This window comes from Prinia subflava, chromosome 16 (assembly GCF_021018805.1).
Source record: "Prinia subflava isolate CZ2003 ecotype Zambia chromosome 16, Cam_Psub_1.2, whole genome shotgun sequence".
Lineage (NCBI taxonomy): Eukaryota > Metazoa > Chordata > Aves > Passeriformes > Cisticolidae > Prinia > Prinia subflava.
In genome coordinates, this window is record NC_086262.1 from 6,842,645 (window position 1) to 6,867,839 (window position 25,195).

General features: G+C 38.8%; 1 protein-coding gene across 1 annotated transcript; it reads right to left on the reverse strand.

Annotated features, from left to right (window-relative positions):
- Positions 1-1,461: 1,461 nt before the first annotated feature.
- On the reverse strand, positions 1,462-24,805 carry GABRA6 (gamma-aminobutyric acid type A receptor subunit alpha6). Its single transcript, XM_063413464.1, has 10 exons — positions 22,879-24,805; positions 22,661-22,779; positions 22,344-22,411; positions 20,918-21,138; positions 20,733-20,815; positions 19,998-20,141; positions 19,442-19,594; positions 15,983-16,242; positions 6,418-6,678; positions 1,462-1,512 (listed from the first exon to the last, which is right to left on the reverse strand). Exons 1-10 carry the CDS (start codon positions 22,914-22,916, stop codon positions 1,462-1,464), a joined length of 1,398 nt encoding a protein of 465 aa, XP_063269534.1. The 5' UTR covers positions 22,917-24,805.
- Between the last annotated feature and the right edge of the window lie 390 nt (positions 24,806-25,195).

A 25,195-nucleotide genomic window follows, 5' to 3' on the forward strand; every position in this document is an offset into this window, starting at 1 on the left:
AGGGAATAGGGTGTACAAAAAGGATTTCCCATGATCACTGCAGCTACCACACCAGTAAAAGCCCTTGAAACAGGAGGAGGAAAACAGCTGGAGCAAGGCCTTCAAAGACTTAAAATGGTTACAGTACCAAGAAGAGAGCTGATGACTTACTGCAATCAATTAGTCAGCCTGTAAGTATTTTCTCACAGGGATTAAGATGTTCGTGTAGACAAAGCAAAAGACCCTGAATATCCTGAACCTGTGCATTATTTCATGTTTCTGGTTAATTTTATTGAACTAAAATTTCAGGATAGGATGGAAACCTTAATTTTTATTTGGCTTCACATAAAACTTCTTTGTGAGCTTCTGAGTCTTCCCATTGTCCACTACACCTGCAACAGTTTGGTCTTGGGTTTGATTTGATTTTTTAGTTGATTTTTACAATGTTTAATTACTGTGAGCAGGATCACGTAGATGAAGGGTGAATGAAGAAATTCTATAACTGTGGTGAGAGTGGGAAAATATTATTACCTTTAAACTCTGAATGTGCTGGCAATACTTTGGCTCTAGAAACTATTTCTAGGGAGTTTGCTACAGGCAATTCAGTGGAATCAGCTGATAAAAATCTGTTTCTTGACTAGTTATCAAGGCCTGCTTCCAGAAGTTCCCTGGAGCTGGAGGCTTGCATTTAGCCTGGTGGGTAGCTGCATCTTTCTCTCTATCCAGCTTGAAAACTCCCTGAAATTCCAGTCCTCCATTTCTAGATCCTGCTGGGAAATTGTTTGTTATTAGTCTGGTTGTACTTCAGTGGTGACTCTCAACAAAGAGAGTTACACTGTGGTAACCAACCAGCTAAAGCACACAAAAAATAGCTTATATTTCTTTTTTTTTTTTTTCTTGTAGCTCATTCTTTATGACTGTCATCTCAAATATGAAAATTAAATTAAAAATAATTAAGAACTAATCTCTTTTATATGAAAGGGCTAAACCATGATGGAATTACAGTTCCTTTTCATAGGATTTCTACCCAAAATTATTTTGGGTCAATTTCAAGTGCTGGAAATCAGTACAACTCCTAAATTTTCAGTGAAACTATGCCAAGTTATACCATTTAAGAAACAGCTGAGTTTAGCAATCCTTATTCTACTAAAAATGCCCAAACACTTTTACTGATGTTTCATATAAATGTAAACATTCAATTGTTTACAAATGTTTTAGAACAAATGAACATTCTTTCCTTTGACAATTAAACAAATAATTTAACAAGAACTTTTGTAGTAGAATCATTGCAAAAAATCTTAAGAAAATAAGAACCCTAAGCAGTTTGCAGCTCTTGATTTGTCCAGAGTTTGCATCCAGGTAATGCCCAATATAAATATTCCCTGCTTGAAAGCTGAGAGCACCTATGGACAGACAAATCCTTTGAAGTCTCTGCAATCCTCTGTGACCTTGAGTGATTTCCTTGAAACCTTGAGCTGTTCTTCAGTTGGACTGGGGCTCATTTCGAAAATGCATCGCCGAAGGTTCAAAAAACTGGAAGAAAAGTTTAGAGAAGTTTAAGCTGTGGGTGGTTAAACATTGTTAACCAACAAACCCACATGACTTCTAACTCAGCAAACTCAAAATAGAACTGCATTACAAGGAGAATCCTCTTAGAATTTGATGCTCATTACCTGGATCACCAAAGCTCAGTTGTTAAGTATGTATGGCAATGACTGCTCCTCCTGAATTGTATTTTTCCAATGTTTAAACTGAAAGATGTTGTAACAATAAGCACTAAAAGCTTTATAGTATCAATGTACTGAAGCTAAATACTTTTCCTGCTCTTGTTTCTTTCTCTATTCTTTTTTCTTCCCACCTGACATCATTAGCATCTTTGGCTTATTATGCAACTCTTCTCCTGCCATCCTGCTATGTTCTCTGCATCCAAATAATATCCAGGACTCAGCAACTTTGGTCCATTCAGTGACTTTGTATCTTCCTGTGCTCCCAAACACAAGAGCTGGACTCTGCTTCTTTTTCTGAATTTATCATCAAAATTTTATCATCATCTCCTTATCTAGTTTGATTCACTCCATCACTCCATGTTTTATTACATGAGAAAATGTAATATAATGGTAAACATAAAACTTAAGATAGATAAATTTAGAAATAAGATGCATAAGATGATGTGGCAGTGGCATATTCATTGTGAGTTATATGGCAAAGGTAGTACTTGCAGCTCTTTAAAAGGGACTCTCTGCATTCTAAATCAAGCAAATTTTAAAATAAACTAAGTGTGCAATTCACCTACCAAGGTCACTGTCATAAATTAGAATTCAGCTCAAGGACTTAGGAAGATTTAAAGCAGAAAACAAAGCCAAAATATGCTGTATGACAAAATAAAAAGCTAGAGTATCTTATTCCTCATTTGTCAGAAAGTTTTACTCTTCTTTCAAAAAGTTTTCTATTTGTCTAATTTAAACAAATGTGTCTTGTTTGTTATTGTGTAGAGCTTCTTGTGGGTGGCAGATTTTACTGTACCCTACAGAACGATGGAATTGTGCCTGTTCCATCCCCCATCCCCCATGGGGATGCCACATCTTCAAACTTTCCACCTAATTTAATTGACCTTACACAGAGAGGGAGTAAGTCCTCTTAGAGTAACTCTGCTGCTTTATTTTTCATAGTATAAATAGCACAGTGGTATCACTATAGTTAGCACCTGTCAGCATTAACTTATAAAACCCTTTGAGAGAAAAAGGGGCTTATCTTACAAATATCCTACAGCATTTTCTGTGGTCTAGAAACTAGCATTTTATACATTTTGTAGTCCTTTGGTTATATTAGGTTCTACCAATATACAGTTTAACAAAATGCAGACAGAGAAGTTCATTATTTAATTTTTTTTGTTTTGACCAATACAATTTTTGTTCTGGAATGCTATTGCTACTCCCCAGTGCAAACCCATTTACACTGAAATATCTTATATATCAAGTTGTATAGTGGATGGCTGCTATTGAATGTTTTTCCACTTATTCCAATGGAGAATTGAACCCTTTATTTAAATATTAAGACCAGAAGATGAATGTTATCCCAATCCATGTACAAAAAGAATTCAGGTGAATTACTTAATTTAACCTGGATTTTTTTTTTTCATTTTTTTCTTCAGAGAATGGTGCTGCTTTTGATTTAAAATATAGAAAATATTAATCTTGCAATTAAAATTTTCTACTAAGCCTCCTGTTTTGCAAAGCTTGACTTGGTGCAGTAGGTGTGGAAGTACAAATGCAGAGTTCAGTCTAAGATACCTCTGTTGTCTGTCCAGTCCTGGCTGCCCCTCCCTGTGAGGATGGGGAGGCCTGGCACAGGTTACTCAGAGAAGCTGTGGATGCTCCATGCCTGGAAGTTTTCAGGATCAGATTGTACTGGACTTGGAGCAAGCTGGTCTAGTGCAAAGTGTCCCTGCTACAGGAGGGGTGTGGAATTCTGTGATCTTCAAGCTCCCCTCCAATCCAAACCAGTCTGTGATGATAACATTCAAATGTTTAAAGGCGTGTAATTTATTAAAAACACCTTCTTCTTTATACAAACTTCCAAATCAGAAAATGTCTGTGTAATTCACATAATCTTCATTTACATCTATAGTAAGAGAAAAGGTTATTAACCTGAAGAGAAAATTCTTGAATGGAGGGGGAAGAAAAAGTTATCCAAGGAGCACTTTGAAAAGTACTCAGTCCCCAAAATCTTATGAGATACAAGACACAAAAATGACTTTTTCATTTCTGTAACATATGGTCCATTATTTAAGCCATAAGAAAATTGCTCAGTAGTGAACTGAACTAGTACCAAACAGCTTAGAAAAGAGCTCTTCATTTCATGCAACTCTGTGTCATTTCACTAACAAGGCTGCACATTCCAGCTGAGGCTCTGAATCCAGAACATGAAGTAAAAAACTGCTCTTGCTCTTCCTTCAAAGCCAAAGGAGGAGTCTGGCCAGAAAATAATGATAGGAGTTGAAAATGACCTTTGATTCTAGTGCTAATAATCTGCTTTTACAAAGAGATTCGTGAAATGCCTGATTTATTCTCTGTGCAGCTCCAAAGACAGTAGGTAGCTGTTTGGTTTAAGCACATGAATTGGTGAATGATATTCTGCACTCCAATCTGAAGTAATAAAAATTCTAGAAAGCTGCACTACAAGAACTGGTGCCCTGGAAATTTGTTTATTTCAATTAATTAGTTAGATTTTTTTCCTCTTTCTGTTTTTTAAACAAAAATCCCATGAACTCAAAAAAGTAACTTAAGAAAGCTAAAATAACTGAAATAATGCACAAAATGCATTTTTTAAATTGAATAAGGTGAATAATACTGTAACAACATTAAATCTATTGGGCCTGAGGGAGCCAAAGATTAACTGCCCTTGAAGCACGCCATGCTTTGTTCACCTAACTTTTGCATCTCCTCTCTTTGAAATGAAAAGCTTAGATATATTTAATGTATCTTTAAAGCAAAAAGAATCCTGGTTGTTGCAAGTAACAACTGATGATACAACATTTGAATTAAAAACCTAGCAGTGTGTATCACAATTATTATTAGTTATAACTGAGTAAACAAATGGGGAAATGTAATTTAGGAAGAAGAGCTTGGTCAAAATTTACATAATTGTTAATATTCTTCATAATTCAAAACACCCCAGCTGTCAATACTGCTCTCTTTTCTAAGTCTTGCTGCTGGATTTCTGTCAGTCTCTAATGCTACTACAGAACATAATTTCTGAGCTTCTGAGCATGTTTGTGAGCTTGCACAGTAGCATTTAAAAATATTTATAGTCAGCACTTAGTCCTAGACTTTGCAAGTATTTTAAAAGCTTGGTTCTAATGTTATTATTAATATACGAGATTTAGTGTAAATATTTCATCATACCAAGGGAAACGGCAAGTATGTTCCAAATATTTCTAGTTCCAGAATGTGAATGGTTTAATGAAAACACTGGAGTCTTGGCAAGCTCGGGAGCTGGCCTCTAAACAGAAGCTGTCATGATCAGACATGAACTTTTTCAATATCTCCCATCTCTGACTGAGATAAGTAATTTGCACACATAGTCAATATTTTAGCAGCAGGATCAGTAACTCTGGCACAAATGCTAAATTTAGCAGTGGGCTGGGTTGGAGTGGCCAGGAGTTGGCAGCTGTGACCTCTTGAGAGACATCTGCAGGAACATTTGTAAGAGACACTGTCTCCTACCTTCCTGCCCTCACAATTCCACAGAAGCTGCTTGGCAGCACACTCCATCTCTGAGAGACAGCACTTTCCAGATCATACGAGTAGCAAAAATGAGAGTCTGGCAGAGCAGCAGCCTTCCAGCAGAGGTGAGGTGCCACCAACCAGCTGATCAGCACTGTCTTGTCTCCTTTGAGCTGCAACATCTCTTGGCTGCCCACAAGATTTCCCTCAGCCTGCTTTACTTTTAATCTAGGATATAAAGGTACAGCCTGATCCCCACTTGTACCAGATTTCCAGCTTCTGTTTTTATTGATGTAGGGACTTTGTGCATTTGGTGCTATCTAAATACCATTGTTATCTCCCTAGCTGTCCTAAATAAACCAAACGTCCCAATCATACTGACTGCAAAGTACAGTGAGATCCAAAACTCTATAGCAACAAGGCACATGAATATATTTTTTACCAAGGAAATAGAACCCCATTAACTTTATCTAGGCAAAAAAGGGAGAAAACAGAGATTTAAAACATTAAAGACTTAAAGTTTAATGACTGATAACTGACTGATTATTCTAGACATGCCCATTTTACAGGGCACATGTCTCTTCTGGACCTCATGGATATCTAAAGATGTAATCACGCTCTGCTTGATTCAAACAAACTTAAGTAAAGACGTTTCAGCTTTATCTGCATAAGACAGTACAGTTATATTAAAAGAAAAGGAAAAATTCATTGAAATGTACAGAAATAGGGACTCTTGATTCACAAACTTTATATTGCAGTTATTAATCCTTTATACTATATAACAAACTTCTGGGGGAGACTTATGCTACTAGCTCACTGAGAAAACCTTGGGATATTAAAGTTCTTATCTCTTTCACTTCATTGCCTCAACAAATATTTCTACCATTCCTTAGAACAGGTTAAGAAATAGAAGATTTAAGATCAGTTTGTTTGCTGAGAATGACATCCTATGCTGCCTTACAGAGCATTTTCTGCTCAGTGCAGCATGGGTTAGAGAGAAGTGTTTACATTTCCCCTCCTCAAACAGCCTTTCTGCATTGCACTGAGTGCTACAACTGAATTTTTTTTTTTTTTTGAGAAAACATTCTATTATTACTCAGAAAGGACTGAACTGAGCTGCAGAATAACTGCAGTAAATGAACAACCAAAATAATGCTGGCCAAGTAAACATATTACATATTATAGACGAGTATACAGAAAATTTTCTACTCACTTCCATAGTGTCTTTTGAAAGATAAACAACCCAGTACACCAGGTTGAATCCTGCAAACGCCACTGGAAAGAGGATCCTGGAATACTGGTCTATTTTACTTGCACCTCCAATAGCTGGTGGTTGTGGTGGGGCTGCTGCAGGAACAGACAGTGGTTGACACTGGGATGCAGTATTTGATATTATGCTGTGTTCAGGAGACTGCTCTGCCTGAGATGTTATGGAGTTTACTCGCTTCTTCAGGTTAGAGTTGGAGTCAGAATGCTGTGAAAGATAAAAGAAGAGGAAAAAAAAGTGATATTTGGATACAGTCTTAGGTTTTGTGATCTTTAGACTTCTTTTCACCTTTTAACTTAACCTTCTGATTTTATTGTTGCTTCTCTGCTACAGTGCAATCTCAGAAAATCACAAAAGTAACGCATCTATGCAGAAGGATATATATGTTTATGGCCTGAAGCTTTGTTGTAAAGCCATGAAAAAATATGTGCTTTTCTTATTTTTAACATTGTGATAAGTGGAAGCTCCAGGAGAGAAAAAGAAAAGATGGAGCTACAAGGAAAAGAAGGTAATGGTGCATCTAAATTGCAGTAGATTGGTATGACTGAAGTTTGTGTAGATATGGATCAAGATTAAACAAAACAGCAATACAGGCTGGCTCAGGTGCAGTCTTCCCTGGCTGAACCCATTGATGAGTTTGGTAAACACTGAACAGTTCAAGCAGTTCATGCAAGAACTACAAAACTGCAGCACAAAAGGCAATGGACTAATTCAACAGCTGATGCAGACATGAATGCTGAATTGTTCTCTTGTTTTTTTCTAGGATGAAATTTCATTTTTAAATATATCTCATAATTCCCCCAGCACTGCCATGCATATAGCTGAAGACAAATATACTTAACCGTAATGGGACTATTTTTATTTTCATTTATGGTGAAATGAAACCAAATTACTCCCATATTTTGTGCAGTATTCACAGCCAGGTCCAATTACTCTTCAGAAAGCTGTGTTAAAACCCTTATGAAAATTCAGCCAGAACTCAGAGACATGTAGAGCTTATCTCTTAGTTCCTAGGATAACGTGTATATTAATTTTGTACATCTGTTATATTTGGGGCCACGTTGCCATTATTTTACTTTCACGAGAGTGGAAGTAATAGAGTTGTCCCCTCCAGAAATGACTTAGGAATAGGATCTATCACAGGCTCTAAGCCTGCTCTAATGGATATCCATTACCAACCTCCACAGTGGTGTCAAATAAGAGGAAATATTCAAAAACCTTGCTGCTACTGCCATAGCCCACAATGGCCATTAGTGGATGCATGGCAGCAGCTGTAAGATACATCTGATAGCTCAGAAAATACAGAAGGATTCTGAGAGTGACTTTGTTTGTTTGTTGTTTGTTTTGAGATGCAGTACTGTGTTGTTCTGTTAATATGGAGCTTGAGCCTAAAACTTTGTCCATAAAACTCATTTCCCAGATTATTGATGAAAAATCTTGTGTACAAAATCACACAATATATACAAATGTTCTGGGATTTGAACACAAAACTCTTTTGGTCAGCAGAATGAGATGACCAAATGACTGAAACAGATGAGGTGAGTCTTGGAAAATGTAAATAACTCCCAATATAACAGCACATACATCTGTAATAAAATGGAAGACTAACACTGGGATGATTTTAAGGTAGAAAAATGCTTTTAGATAGGCAATTTCCAAAATCATTCATTGGGAGTGATTTAATGACAACCATTCACTTAAATGTAGCCTGCTGTCAGCATTTTTGGGACTTATCTTGCAGGATTTCTAAGCATGGGAACAGATTTTAGGCAATCAGATAAATGACGGAGTCAGTAAAAGGAAAGGAAGCATTTTCTGAAATACATTGCCCACTCTTGTTCTCGGGCCACAATTTCTAGATAACAGGCAAACCTAGCACAACTGGAGTCTGCTGGGTGACTTAAAATAGTTTTAACAGGAATTATCCTTTCAGAAGTCATTGTTACTGTCAGAGAATCAGAACAAGTGACATTTCCACAACAGGATGCCAAGTTCTGCTCATGAACGAATGGACTGGTATACAACTAAAATTAGGGGGGGGTGGTTTCCTCACAGCTGATTTTAGTCTAAATGAAAGGTGACTAGAATGTCATCTTACTTCAAAAGGAAAAAGATACTCTTTTCTGTATGTATTTCCCTTACCTATTGTCCTTTCTCTTTCTCTACAACCAATCACCCCTTCCAATTTGCCCTCTATACATTGTATGGCCGGTGTCATGTTCTGACATTCCTGCTCCGTGCCTATCTGGAGCACAGATGTTCAGTTTGGTATTTTCCAGTAACACAGCAAGCAACAGACAGATTTAAATGGGGGATGATCTCCAGATGTGTCACAGAAGCAGAAAGAGGGTTATCCATGTCCACTTGCGTTAATCATCATAATAATCCCACTCTATATAAACAGACTGGCTGGCTGAGCCTGCCTTCCTGCTTTCACTCAAGTTCTATTCCATTTTGCCTGCATGCCCTGCTTTGAACAGAACTGTACAAAGTTCTAAGGTATCTTGGTTTTCAATTTACTGTGGAATAACTTGACCTTTTGTGGAGACTATGTGGTTCCTAAAAATACAAGTGTTAAGGTGAATCTTAGCCCTTTTCATCTGCAATATTCTGGTACAAGGTGGGTCAAATTCTACTCTGGATTATTCAAGCATGAATCAGGAATTACAGTGCTGAGGTGCTGGAGTTAATAGGATGTGAAACAGATGCAGCATATGATATTTGGATGATGTTTAGTACTGAACATATTTAGAATGTGGAGGTAGTAAAGTCTTTGTGATCATTTGAATAGGCACTTGGAAAAGTGTAATCCTAGTCATTATTTTATTTATATTTACTAATTCCCATTCCTACAGAAGGAAGATTGCTAAAGTAGGAGGATTATCTCAATGTGATTTCATCTCAAGAAAAACCCTGAGTAGTTCTTTACACTGTCTTTAATAGTCTTGTGTCCCCATAACAGTGAACCCAGAGTCAAGTCTATTTTCTTCTAAATCCCTACTCAGAATATGGAATTTGAAGTCCAAATTTATCTCAGATGTGTAATGAGGATGTTTCTCAGTATGAGAGAAACTGTTTTTAGACCAGACTGCTGCCCCAGAACCACAAATCATATTTTTCATTGGATTCACTGCTAAACCAAGAGGAGGCAGTGAGGAGACCATATAATTTCTTATTCCAGTTGCTCTGAACAGCAGCTGCAGTAATGTGTCTATTATATCTAGATTTAACTTCTCCTTTTGACAAAGATTACATACCATAACATCATGAAATGTTAACAAAACACAGAGAGAAAATGGAAATGAAGAGCCTATTTTGCATAGCTCACAGAGCCAATGACTCAAGTAAGGACTGTTTCACAAGTAGCAAGAACAAGCAGCCTGAGGCACGGCACACTGACGTAAGGAAATAATGGATTTTCTGAAGTTACTGAACCTTGATTCAGAGGAGTACTCCTGCACTCCTGGGGAATGTCAGCCCATCAGGGAATTAAACCTGCAGCTCTGTATGAGCAGGCAGTGAGCAGACCAGACTGCCAGTTCACTGTTTAGTGTGGGACACCAGCACACTGCACTAGACAAACACTGGTGTGTAGATGGCCTGTAAGGTACAGTCTGCCTTCCTATTAAGCTTTTGCAGCCAAGCTATCTCATCCCCTGGAAAGCTCACAAAGCACTCCCATCCTGTCTATAAAGCTCTGCTCTCTCCCAACTCTCCTCAACATCACTAGAATTTGCTTATACTCAGATTATCTCAGGAGGCTTGCATCAAATTTCTTGCCTTCCAGATCTAAAAAAAGACAGCATACATAACCTTGGAGTAATCAGAATTCTTTGTATGCTCTTTCTGATTCTTTTGGTGCATGCTAACTGTGATTTATGAATGCACTTTGTTCTTATGTTTCTTTCCCTCAAGAGGTTTCTGTAATTCATACTTGTAGAATTCTCTTTCTGTTGCTTTGTACTGCAAATGCATATTTTCACTATCAGTTTAGTTTATGATCTAACAGTAACATGAGTCTCTTATATATGCAACCCAGATACTGGCTAACTTTAAACAAATGAATATCTGTATGTCCTTCCTTATCTCTCTTTTACTCACATCTCTTTTTCCTACTAGCAATGCAGTAAAAAAGACGTTCATTAAAATAAATTCTGAAAGTTTAGATTAAAATGATGTGTTATTTCTTTTCTTCATAATTTATTTGATTAAAGAGACTAAACTTTCCTTATATCAAAACACACACACACAAACCAACCTAGAACCAGAACTCAGTGCCAGTACCCTAATCTGGATGCTTCTTTGAATGTCTTATCTGTGGGATCTGATTTTAAAACAATATCTATTGCAAATAATATGTATTGTTTATAGATATAAACAGTATCCTGCATAATCAAAAGCTGACTATAGTTTAGAAGTCATTAACAGCTCTAGCTTTAGGCATCTCTTTGGGAATTTTAAGTTACCTTTGCTAGAAACACTGAGGAAAAACATGCAGACTTGTTTTCATCCTTTTTTACCCTAGTAAAAGGGTTAAATCGCTTAGGTTAAATGAATCACTTGGAGCATGGGAAACCCATGTTCAAATTCTTTCCTAACCTCCAGGAACTGAAATTCACTTCTCTCAGAATATACCCAAAACATCAGGTGAAGGTGAATAAGGGGAGAGGTTGTTACCTTAATATTTCAAAGCTATCTTATTTTGCATGGAAAAATCTAAAGATCTATATAGGCAGGAAGCACAACTGAAAAATACCCAATGCTCATTGCATTAAAATTGCTGTCACATAAACCAGATATCCAGCAAGGAGAGCAGAGAGTGGAACCCTGGTCATTCTCTCTTCAATGGGAATGTGCTATGGTAGAGTTTTTTCCTAACGTTTATTTGTAGCATGCCAGAAAAAACATATAATTGGCACAGAGCCTCTCTGCTGTCAAAATATGTTTTTATATTAAACAGATTTAAAATTTCAAAGCCACATTTGGCTCTTAAATCTATCAGTGTCTGTCCATATGGTTTTTTTCCTATAATTAAATTCACTTTATTTTGTTCCCACTACTCTCCTGCAAAAAAAAAAAAAGTACTGGGATTAGGCCTCAATGTTTTCAGTCAAGACATTAAAGCATGTAGCTGTTTGTAGGATGATACCTAAAGGGTGGTTGATGATCCAGATAGAAGTTACACCAGGATACTCATTAAACATACTTAATATATTCCGACATAATTATAGGAAACAAAATCCTCTATACCAGTGACATATGGCTGCTCTGCAGTTGGCCAGGGTTGTTAAAGAGAATAAGAATCTTTTCCTGCCCAAGCCGTGTTGTTTTGAAACACAAGGCTGGAGGGAGAAGGAAGCTCTCCCAGAGGTATTTCACTGCTCTGTGCTGATTCCTGTTAAAACATGAGGTCTTTCAGAACATAACTGTAATCAAGCTGTTACAGGGTGGTAATCTTTTGTCTTTTACATGCAGCCTCTCACATGGAAAGGATGTCTTTTGATCCATGGGGTTACTCCCTGACCATCCCACAAAGCAATACTGCAAATGGTGTGCTCCACAAAGTATCACCAATTCCCTTCCCCTGCAACTTCCAGGACTGGGAAAAGAAAACCATCAAGAGGAAACAATGCAATTGATAAAGAAAATATACATTTGAAATGGATGTAAAAGCTAAATGCATCATGGTTTTATATGTGTATGTACAAGATGTTTGGTACTGACATGCTAAAACCAGCCCGGCCACCACCCGAGTCAGAACAGGTTTGTGTCAGGGTCCAGATGCACACTCAGCTTGCTGCCATCGAGCTCTGCAGTGGAACACCCTCAGTTTTGTGTTTCACACAGGGATTGCCTGCAGCTGATGAGGAGAGCAAGCCAAACTCTGCTCTCAGCTAACTGAGGTAAATGAAGAGGCTTTCCTGGAGCCAGCCCAGGCCTGGTGGGCTCTCAGCTCTCCTCTGAGCACACGGGCACAGCCACGTCTCTCGTACTGAGCCCACCACAGCTCAGTGGCTGTAGCATTTTCTCCTACTTCATTCCACAGTAGAGCAGAATTCAGTCCTCTTATATATTTCTTCCCTGAGTGTACGGGTTTTTTGGCTACATTATAAAAACCTGCTTGAGAGACTTTATTTGAATAAAGCAAACTTTTAAATAAAATTAACTAGACTGAAGGGGAAAGAAGGCTGCTTGATAATATTTTAAATGGTTTTGTTGTTTTTTTTCCAAGAAACATTTAACCTGAAATTAAAAAAAAAAAAAAATCTCTAGATGCATATATCTTAATTCTGGGCCCTCACTCAAGCAGGAAAAGTTTCTAACTGGCTATTTTCTAACTCTTTTTTATTTTCATTTATACCACTCGTTTATGGCAGACTCCCTGGGCCTCTCTTGCATGGGGTCTGCCTGTCACACAAAAATACTAGTTCAGACATCCTAAGGTTATTCCCACCATGATTGCCTTTGTCCCCTCTTCAGGCAAGTTAAAATAATAGATCATTAAAAGCATATAGTCTGTGTCTTATTCTTAATGCTGCTCCTGGTAGCAGAGTTCCACTGGCAGTTATATAGCCACAAAAATGCTGAAGTACATTTGACTTTCTGTTTTAGAAAGAGACTGTCTGAAACTAAGAAAACCTTTAAATCCTCATGTAAAAGTATCAGCTGACTTTTAAAAATGCAAAAGACAGCATTTTTGACAGTTTGCTACTCTTCCTCCTATACTTAAAATTCTAAGAACTTTCATGCATTGAAAAATCACACATAAAAATACTGCAATCACAAAATAGATGGAAAATTTTACTATGCTTCTAAAAGAGTAAAAAGAAGAAATCATAGATTAGAAAAGAAAAGGCACCCAAGTACAGGGTATGAGAGAAGAAAAATATGTTTTTAAAATCAAATAAACTAGACTGTTAAAAATAATGTCTAAAATATGGACATTATTTCTCTCTTAAGCTCTTAAGCTTTTATTTCTAGTAACTTGGAAAACAATATTTTTTAAAAAGAGACAGAGAAAATGAGGAGAAAATACAAAAAGAAGAGCAGGAGAGTAAGATAAATTACCAAAGTGGTAAAGAATAAGAATATGGCACTGTAACAATCAAGGAAAAAAAAAAAAGAAAAAAATCCAGAAGGAAAAGAGTTGAAAGGATTTAGAGGTAAACAATTGGAACAAGTTGGGGAATACAGGGAAACAAAGAGTAAACTGGGACATTAGAAAGGACTTCCTAAATCTACATTAAGAAACTGAGTATTATGCTGTGTGCCTTACTCAAAAATAACTGCCCTAGCCCAGTAATGCAGCTATAGAGGCACAAGGCTCAGTGAACTGACAGTCCTGAGGACGTGGTCATACACTCATGCAATCTGCCTGTGTTAAATACACTGTTAGCATTCAAATTAGACACTTCAGCTCTGTTTCAGATGAAATTACATCATATTATACTGACTGCAGCATATCTGTTGATGTGACAACATACGGAAGTTCTTTCCCCCTTATCTCTACCAAAGGAAAAAAAAAAGGAATGAAAAAAGAAAACCTTCTTAAAATCTGTTATCCCATAATCACTTCTTTTTCCCAGAATGCCCTTCTGGAAGGGAATCTTTATAATCCAATGGCTAATTCTTCTAGCAGCCTTTTTGACTACATCATCTTGCCTTCAGTTTCAAGTACCCTACATTGTTATGACCTCACTGAGTTTGCTCTTTCTATTACTGCAGTTCTCATAGAGAACTGATCCTGGGAGAAAAAAAGTGGTGGACGTACAGGGCTTGAAGAAGACTGTCTTGCTTTGAGCAAGATCAGGTCTGCAGAATTTTTTTAGACATTGTGGGCTGTGTTAGAGACTGAATTTACTTTGGGGCCTAAATGTCATAGAATTTACTACTCTTCTAAATCTGTATGATGTCAGCTGATGTAAATAATTTTCTCGAGCAAATTGTTGCAGGGTATTTCTTAGGTGTGTATTTTATTCCTAGATGCTTTTTTTCCCCCTCATCTTTGCTTGGAAAACCTAACAAGTGAATATTTACAAAACAGGAAGGCGTGCCTCCAGTTTGGTCTTTGCTTGTTTATGGCTGAAGACCTTGATAAGAAATCTGAGTCTTTTCTTTATCTGTTATTCATTTGTTCAACTGAAATTTTACATTTGGTTCTTAGCTTGGTCTGCTGTGATTCACAGACCATGCAAATCTGGAGGAGCCCTATCACCAGGAAGAAGTTCTTAGCTTATCTGGGCAGAAGCAGAAGATTATTTTTGGGAACAGTTGTTTTCCTGAGACTGGGAATGTGAGGGGGGTGGTGGCGGTGGCTGTGAATGCACCAGCAGCACGAACAGAGTCAGCCTAACTGTTTTCATATTGCTCAGCAGGGACTTCAGAGAAAACAAAAGTAGCATTTTTCATTTTGTTTTCTCCTTTCTAGCAAACCTCTTTATGATTAACTCAAACTTGAGTAAGGAGGTGTGTGAAGGACAGGTCGAAGCTGTTGTTCCTCTTCAAGATGTAGTAGCTATCAATACTTTCTTCATGCCATATACAACCAGATGAACTTCTTGGATTTTTTTTCTGATAGCTTGTCCTCCAAAAAGAGTCAGCAAAACTTATCAATTATGATTTTAATAGCTGGAAAGTATATGAATGTTGTAACTTGAACTGTTATTTATCAGCAAATGTGGAAAAATTACTATATGGTGGATAAGGTGTTGCCTTGGTATGGGCACCTCTTAGATTGACTCTCTTATTCAATTATGGATTCAGAGGTTTTGCAAAATGTTGTTCAAATTCTGTTATTTCCCTAAAAATGGAAATCATTGTAGTAAAACTGATTTTGAAACAGGAAGGCCACAGTGATAAATATATGAACATATGTTGTGAGACAGCATTCATGATTTAGTATGAGATTTACAGAGAAAAATTTGCAAGCAATTCTGAAACAGTTTTTTTGATACTAGAAAGACTTCCTGGCTTTCATGTGTACTAAAATCCTTCTTTTATATTTTTTCCCCCCAAGCTTCCACCAACTCAGATTTTATAAAGGTAACAGATGCCAAATTTATGTAAAGGCTAATTACCTGTCTTCCAGATGACTCAGTTATGGTCTGTACCCTTATACTACAGTGGTTCCATAATCATCTGGCCAATGCACGTGTTCATTCCATTGCACACTGTCCCACAGATTCTGCAGACTTACTGGGAACCACAGCTGCCTGACCACACTGCCTACAGCACTGCTCAAGAGAAGTATCATGGAGAACAGTCTAACGGCTTTCCTAAAATATCTTGCCAAATAAACATATCTCTAGAAAATCACATCGCGAATTTAAATAAACACCACAAATATATGAAGTATTTTCCTTTGCTGGAATCAGAATGATGTCTTTGATAAACAGACACAATCTGGTTACATAATCTGTTCCAGGTTAAGATGACTTTACTATTGTTCTGCATTACTGTTTCAGCTGCCTGTTCCTATACGATGCTTATTACCAGAAAAGCAAGCAATTACCGAGACAATCTCGTCCTCTGCCGGTACAGTTGCTGCTGATAGTGCTGCTGCCAGAGCTGCTGCCCTGGCTGCCTTCCTCATCGCTCTCTGAGTCTGGAGATTGGTGAAGTAGTTGACAGCTGCAAACTCAATAAGTGCAGAGAAGACAAAGGCAAAGCACACGGCTATGAACCAATCCATGGCGGTGGCATAGGACACCTTGGGCAGGGAATGGCGAGCACTGATGCTTAAGGTGGTCATTGTGAGAACTGTGGTGATGCCTTCAACACAAGAGAAGGAAATGGGGGGAATTAGAACTTTGCTTCAGCCCTGCCACTCTTAAATTCACATATATGAAAACACAAAGCACAACACCCTTTTTGATTTTAGCTGTTGTCCTACATCCCAGCTAACCAACAAGACTCCTAAGCACTTTGTATCCTTAAATAACTCATGTATACTGGATTCAACATCTAAAAGGTCTGGAAAAACTTCCTTAATGCATTGAGCAGACTGAAAGGTAGGATAACATTCTACATGGTGCCGCTTCTTAGAATTGTGATAAACATGGCTATAAAAAAATCCAGGCTCAAAATACAAAGGAGATTTTGCTGGGGGGGTTAGTAAATGGAATGTTTGGCAGAAACCTGGATTCACATATTGTCATTCCCCAACAGCGATCCTCTCTTTCTCCTGTTGTTGTACAAGACAGACCATGGCTTACAGAACCCTTACTAAATCACTCAAATTCTACATTAAAAACAGTCAGAGCCTGATCCAAACATTTCAAGTAATAACATACTGGTCCCCTGAGCTGTTGTCTTTAATCACTGGATACATTTTTTAAGATTCACTAAGAGTATCTTGATTTGAAAGCGCCTGTAGTTACAGATAGTGAAGGAGAGAAAAGCTACTTCTCTAGAGCTGCTTATCTATTTTCACAGAGCAAATCTGGTCATGTAGCTCATGGGCCCCATGGTGTTCTTCACATGAATTCATGAATTTATTCTTTCTGTGTTGGAGTGTACAGCATTAATAATGTAGGAAATATACTTACTTCCTACTGCTGCCTGATACAAGCAAAAAATGCAAGAACAAACTCAATCATTTACATACAAGCCTCTATGACTCATATTTACATATAATTATGCCTGCTAGAATGTAAAAACTGTGGGTATTTAAAGTCAGTAGGGTGGAGAACATCCTCCTGTCCTGTTGTCTGCAGTTGGGAAAGGGTAGGTGTGAAGTAAAAGATGTTATAATGTCATACTGTTATGGTCACGTTGAGTTGATGAAGCAATATGCTGTGAGTGATGCTCAGAGGAAAGGATGCAGTGTCATAGCATATTGCAGCATCCAGACAGGGTGACATTCTTTTCAGAGTTTCTCTGCAACTCTTTCACATGATGTGCCTTGCCAGCTGTCTAAGGTTAACTACGTCCCAATGTCATTATTTAACACGTTTTAATGAAATACAAATAAGAGAGGGTATAGAAATATGTAGGATCCCTACTTCTTCCAGAATCTGCCAGACTCATTTTATAATATGAATACAACTATGCTGAGATGTATTTCAATTTCAAAGGTCCGGAATGAACTTTTTGAAATGATGTGTGATTAGATAAGAATCTGCCCATGTGCTAGTTAGTAACAAAACTGATATATTCTGTGTCTGAATAAAAACATACTGCAGCAGGAATTTAACTTAGGAATAGGTCTCCTATTCTATCACAGATACAGATAAGAATTCTCTCAATGTGGAGTGAATATTGATGAAATGCTCTGCACTGTGGAAAACTACTTTATCAAATTGAATACCAAATTACAGCTGGTAAACTGTGCAACTGCTGATTGTTTACCCTTCTCTTTACATTTTGAGCACTTCTTAGTGAGTTTTGAAGAATATGTTACATAATGCAAACACTGAAATCTGATAACTGACATCCATTTTGGAGGTAAACATAGTCCTTAAATTATTTTGTGCTGAGAAACTGGTTTGGGCACACTGTTATTCTTCTACTATTAATTTCTCTTCTCTCAAACTCAGCTTTGGGACTTACAAGTAAAAGTGAAAATTTATAATTCAGCTACTTGCAATATAATGTATTTTGAACCTTCTCCATTTTAAAACCTTTTTTTTCACTTAAAAAGACTGGAAGTCTTTTTTTTTGTCATAAGGAATTTGCCCTCTTTTCCTTAGATGAAGGTATTAAGAATCCATGGGATTTTGAACGAGTCAGGATTACAAATTCAGACTCTGCCCTGGGTTAAATGGAATAAGGATTGAAATATTCTTTTAAAACGTTAACATCACTATTTTCCACAATACAGAAAGGTGTTTATTTTGCTCTTTTTATAAAGTGTTTTCTCAAGTCCATGTTACTCTTCAGTAAAACACTTAAGAGCAGTTATCCAGTGTGTTTGGGGTATTTATATAATTATTACCAAATTGGCTTCAGACCTACTTTCACATCTCTTCAAGCATGTACAGTTACCTTCCATGCCCACTATGTTGCAAGTATGTTTTACTCAAACTGTAGAGGATGTACCCTTCAGTCCAGAGATGCAAAATGAGGCCAAATCAGGTAGCATCACATCTGGAGTATAAACCTCCTATTTATATATGGATCAGGAGACTCAAAACTTTGAGAGCATTAATTCAAACCACTGGAAAGAAAAAGAAAATGCCCTGCCATGCAGTACGGATACATCTTTCTCATTATAACTTCAGCCTGTGCTAGGGACATTATTCATCTCACTGATTTTTGTCCATCTAAAGCCTTTATTAGGTATCTTAGGTTTAGGTATCTTTGGAGCCAAGGAGAAGAGAGTACTCTATAATGAGAGTTAGATGAGCTACATGTCAGATAACAACTCTGTTCCATGTGATTTTTTTTTTCCTTTACAGCTTAAACTCATATTGGTTTCACAAGACAATAAATCCATAGGACAAAACTCCTCTTTAAAGAATGAAGAGGTTGCCATTTACTTTGAAATTGACCCTTCCTGCATACAAAGATATATTGAAAATAGTAACAAACAAGTCTGGCTAACCAAACATTCTGAGTCAAGAATGTTGACCCTCCTTGGCAGACTGACTATCATTTGGTTTCACTTTAGTATTTACTTTTGCTGACTGAAACCTACTAGCTGCCTTTCCTAATCCCCCCTGGATTACAGCATCTGATTGATACAATGGATTCAATACAGTGAATGAAATGAATGACAAAAGGAAAAACACAAATACCAGCCACGGTTCTTGCTGGAACAGACTCTTTGTTGATCCAAAACACAACTTGAGACAAGACTACAGTCATGATGCATGGAATGTATGTCTGAATGAGATAGTAGCCTATTTTCCTTTGCAGATGGAAATAGAGCAGCTGGAGCGAATATTCGCCTAAAACAAACAAGTAATGAAAGGAATGAAAGAATGGTAGATGTGATGCTGAGCTCTTCAAAGACCTTAATGCAGCATACCAAAAACTGTCCTGGCTGGAACAGACTCCTTGTTAATCCAGAAAGACACCTGAGAAAGAATGACTGTCATAATGCAAGGAGTGTATATCTGTATCATGAAGTAGCCCATCTTCCTTTGCAAGTGGAAATAAACTGTCATGATTACATATTCACCTGTTAAGAGACAAGTATGTCAGCATTATTCTGGCAATATGTGAGTGAACATTATTGGCTTAAACCCAAGATAATATGTTCTGATGAAATCACAGACCTCCTAGTGCATTATAAAAATAAGCTGCTTAAAAAAAGGTAAAGTGACCTTATGGAAACAGAGCAGAATAATATTTATTTTATGTATTGTTTTTACTGGGGTGGAGAGGCAGTGGGAATTCTTAAGAATCTCATGAAAAATTCTGTGTTTGATTGGACTGTATTGAAAAGCTGTCTTTTAAGAGTCTGTCCAAAGGTTTTACTTTTTAAAATGGCAAAAGATAATTTTATTCTATATGAAAAAAACCTGTAATTTATTATCAAGATGTGTCACAATACCAGCAGTTTCCACATGGCTCCATCTTACCTGTGTTAGATTTAATTGTTTCACTAGATACAGTTTGTCCTATGAGGTCATACTGGAGCAGACTGGAAGACTCCTGTGGTACTTCTACTGAATGCAATGGTCCTTTTTTCCAAGTATAAATTATTTCACTTTTTGGATAAGCATCTGAGTAACAGAGGGGGAAATTACCGTCACTAATTATGTATTTTATAAGCAACTGAAAAAATAAATAGAATAATCCCTTTTCGTAGCTCAAATGCCTACAGAAACAAGCATCCTACTCCAGTAAGTTCCTAACCTCATTAATGACAAAAATTTTTTAAAAAGCAACAATAAGAGAATGGCTGGGGTGGGACCTGAGAGGAACTACCTTTCGCTTCTTAATTTTCCATAAAACATACACATGGATTACCACAGCTCAACTAAATATTTTCAAAATTGATTACCACAGACTATATACTTTCAAAATTATCAGTAATATAGTAAATGTAGCAGAGGTTTTATGATTTGTTGAAGGACCAACTCTGACTACCAGAAGTGTAAAAATAATAAACAATATAACACACTTCAACAGTCACCCTCCAGTGAATAAACCCATGTCCATATCAATGGTCTGAGTCTCAGGAAAAAAGTAATATTCTAGTATAAAAATACAACTTAAAATTTCAGCTATGTCACTAAATAATACCTGAGGATCTTCTGACCTTCTGACCAAAAGTGTTACTTTAAGAAACTGAAAGATACAGAAAAACTTACAGCTTCCAAATTTGAGTGGACAAGCATGTCCATCCATTGGGAAGTTCACCAACCGCATTGGACAATCAGCATTAATGGTCAGTCTAGAACATACAGTTGTACATCATGAAAAGATATGGCACATAGGAAAATGCTGATAGAATCAAAACTATAGGTCAATCAAAAGCAAAAGAACAAGCTCTCACCTCATTGTGTAAAGAATAGTTCCATTCTGCATAATTCTGAAAAGTTTGTTGGGAGTTGTCATATTGTGAGCAATTGATTTTTTTCCGTTTCTAAAAAATGTGTCTGGTGTCCAAATTTTACTGACCATTAAATTGTTCAGTCTCAAAATCTCAGTTGGCCCACTAAACTTCAACCTCTCATCAGTCCACGTCTGACGAAAGAAGACATCCATTGTGTATTCCTGTGGAAAATAAACAGGGGTTGACTTCTGTGTGGGGGTCAGCAGCCCCAAGAGGCTGTGGGGACAGTAACTCCATGAGACAACCTAACACACATGTCAATGGCATTTCTTTTAATGCTTAAACACTCAATCCTATTATCATTAAGTAGTTACTAAAAAAAGTCATCCATTTAAAACATATCTTATTTTCTTATTATTTGAAGAATACTTACAACTGAATTAGTGAACAGATAATTTGACATGAATAAGGAAAAAACCAACCCTCATTGTACTCTCATAGAAAATTATTTAATTCAAAGTGACTTAGGACTAAGGAAATACAAATGCCTACTTTTCAAAGTGCAAGACCAAACTATCAATGTTTGATTGCCAAAGAGAAACAAAACTATACCCTTGGTGACTCTTCTTCAGCTTCCTTTGGATATTCACAAAGTAAGGACTGATCTGAGTCACATCACAGTAGGATTATGGTGTCAAGTTAATATTAATTAATGGGACTATTTTTCCAAGAATTCTTAGTAATATTTTCACAAGTCTTCAGAAAAGAGCTCTCTGCAGAAGTTGCTTAGGAAACAGAGCTAAACCTGACCAAGGGAAAATTTTGTAAGAATGCAAGGTTATGCCTTCTCAGACTGATGAAGAGCAGGGGAAAATTTTTGGTAGTACTTGGAGCCCACAGTTCCTGGCCTGCAAACTGGACTGCAGGCTCAGGTGAACTGGTGTTAGAGGAGTGCATAAGGGCAAAAATAGGAGCCCAAGTCAATCTCTAGAAAGAAAACAGCAATGCCATCCTCACTTCCATGACTTAACCTGTTCCTGGGGGCTACTGCTGTAGTTGCCAGAGCTCACCCAAGTCTGCAGCTGCCTGAGTTTGGGGCACCCAGCATGACCAGGGGCAATGGCACCATTCCCCTGAGCTGCTCATTCGGCTGCCTCCTGCCAGGCAAAGCTGCTACGGGACAGGCTGCTCTCCATCCTCTCCACAGCGTTAAAGAGGCATCTTTGACCTCACCTGAGGCTGTGTGCGCCCAGCCCCCTGCGCGGCCGGGAAATAGCTGTATGCAGCTCTGGCCGAACTGCTCTACTGGGCCCTAGAGATTGTCAAAGAGATTAAGCCTCGTAATCTGCTTTAATGACGGTCAACTCAGATGCCACCGTAATGAATCCCGGGAAAACAGAGCAGGGGCGGCCAGCGGGGCCCTCACCATCTCCACGTCGGACACCGGCCCGAAGCTGGTCACGTAGATGTCCGTCTTGACTTCTGTCACGGCGCCTGCGGGACAGAGAGGGGCTGGCAGAGGAGCGGGGCCGGGGCTGCCCGCTTCGAGGGCAGCGGAGACATCCCGCAAGAGCCGGGGATTGCGGGGAACGGGAACTCTGCGGCTCTGCCGGCGCTTTGGGGTCCCACTGCCCCCCTCCTGCCCCGGCCGCGGGCCGGGCCGCTGCTGCCCGGGGGGCCCGAGCGCCGCCGCTCGCCCTTCCCCACCCGCCGCCTGCCCGAGGGACGGGGCTGCCCCGCTACCTCCAAATCCCGGCCGGAGCCTGTTGTCGTAGCCGTCCAACAACTTGTCGAGGATCCGAGTGATGTTTTCCGAATAGAGGTCCGCGCCGTCGCCCTGGTCCGCCAGCGCCGTCCCCACGCTGCGGGCAGAGGCGAGCCCCGCTCAGCCCCGCGGCCCGGGCCCGGGCAGGGCCCCCTCAGCCCCGCTGCCCGCCCGGAGCCGCAGGGCTCCCACTCACCTCACAGCGACACATGCCCAGGCGAGCAGCAGAGCCATGCCGCAGGTGTGTGCGGGGACGCTCAGGTGCTCTCAGACCCGTCAGCTGGAGCCAGTGTCGGAGCTCATCCTTGCCCCGGGCCCGGGGCTCGGCGGGGTGAGGCTGCGGCAGAGCCCGGCTGGCTCAGCCCCGGCTGGCTCAGCCCCGGCCCCGCCGTGCTGGGCCGGCCTCTGCCCGCGGCGGGGACGTGCGGGGTGTCCGAGCGTGTCCCCTGGATCCGCCACCGCCGGGCAGCCTCATCTGACTGTGCCAGCGCGGGAATTAGGGTTTGAGGGGACGGTGCGCGGTCGGAGAGCAGTGACAATAATCGAATAAGGCATTAGTGGAGATTAAAAGGAAGAAATCCACTGCTAGTTTTGGCATGGAATTAGCAGGGACCCGTTAGGAAATCTGGAAAAGCTCTGGCATCTTGCTGATAGAGATTATGTTAGAAATGGCCTCAGCTTTTATTATGTTTATGGTTCACAGGGAGATTATTATGCAGCTTCTACATCATTAAAACTTTGGGGAGGGAGGGGGGAACCCTACAGTTTATAATTTACCGGGGTTTTTAACCTTTCTCAACAGTTCTCCTGTTGATCGATTCTTCAGCATTGTACAGAGATCTCCAGTATCTAAACACTGATATCTGGACACTGAACGCTAAAAGTTGGTCCTGGTTCAGATTTCTAGATTTGTTTGTTTGTTTTTTATTATTTTGTTTGGGTGGGGGTGGTGATTTTTGTTTTTGTTTTGGTTTTTTTTTTGTACTAAGCTGGAGGGTTACACACAGAGATTTTGCTCTGACTTTAAACCAAGGCATTACCAGGACTTTTGCTAGAACTGGAGCTCCTTACTTTTAAACCACTGGGATTATTTATCATTACTAATTTTGTCCTGATAAGTACTGACTGGATCATTACTGTCCCTTCCTTCAGTAAGTATGTTAATGTAGTCAGCCCTAAAGGAAAAAAAGTTCATGCTGCTCCAGCTTTTTCTGTGGCCTTATTACTTTCCAAACAAACAGTGAATGATGTGACATCTATGTCATTTAGCTACACTGTGAACAAAGGACTGGGTCCTTTTCTTTTTCTAGACCCATAGGATCACTTTATTTCCTTCTAAGGGTTCTGTGTTCTGTGTTTTACCTGGCATCTCCTCTTGGACTCATGTCCTGTTTCTTTCTCAATAAAGGAAAAAAAGTCTTGGCAAAATATTAACAGAAGTGTTTAAATCTCCTTCACAAAATGTGCAAGAAGATCTACTTTTATAAAATTAAGTATCCCTCAACTGAACAGAACACATCCAATTGATCTTATTTTAAAAGGTTTATTTTGTAGAGTTTTTAATAAAGCATCTCATGAGTATTAAAAGGCCAGTGCTACATGGGGCCACCAGCCACTCCTTGCTTCTTTTACTTCACTTTTTTTGTTATGAATTAGGTAAGTCACATTTTCTGTTAATCGCATAATTGTCAACTGCCTTTTGTTCAATTGCCTGTTCCAAATTAGACTCCTGTTGTGTAAAAACAGAATCTGTCTCATTCGCTAGGAGTAGATTGGGATGTGAGTCAGAGACATGGAAAGTTTTTCTCCCCACTTAACCTGGTAATTGGGGGAGTTTAACACATTTGCTTTTTGGACCAGGTTGGCATTCATCCCAGGCTGGGGTGTTCTCTGGACTCCCCTGGTTGTCCATTGTTATCTCACCTCTGAGCCCAGCCCAGCAATTCTTGCATGGCAGCAAGGGCAAAGCAGGAAACTCGGGCAGTGGACTGCAGTCTTTGAGTAAGTTGAATAATTTCACTATGGGATTTCCCTGCAAGAAAATGACATGGTAATATTCTTCATAAGAAATTTGCATTTAGACTCAAAAATATTTTTAAAAAAATTCTAAGCTATGCAAAATATTCCAGCCTGCCTTCTAAAATGCTAAAAGCAGCCTTTGCATGGTAAAGGCAGTAGAAGGGGCTTTACTGTTGCAGAGCTTGTTGGTCTCAGGAGCTGAAAGAGGCTTTGGACAGGTTGTTCAATTTAATTTATCTTGAACTTTCAGGTAATGTTTTCTTTTTGTGAATTTGAAACTTTCAAGAGTGAAACAGATATACTCCCCTTCCCCTTCTCTATGTATTCAGAATATATCTCAAACAGATATATTCTCCCCTTCTTCAAAACTTCTCAGCAGCTTTGAAATTCTCTGCACCAAGAGGTTGTGTACTCGTCTATTTGTGTTCTGTTTATGAAATGTCCATACTATCAATTGTGCAAATTTCTTTATCAGAGAAGATCAAACCAGCAAA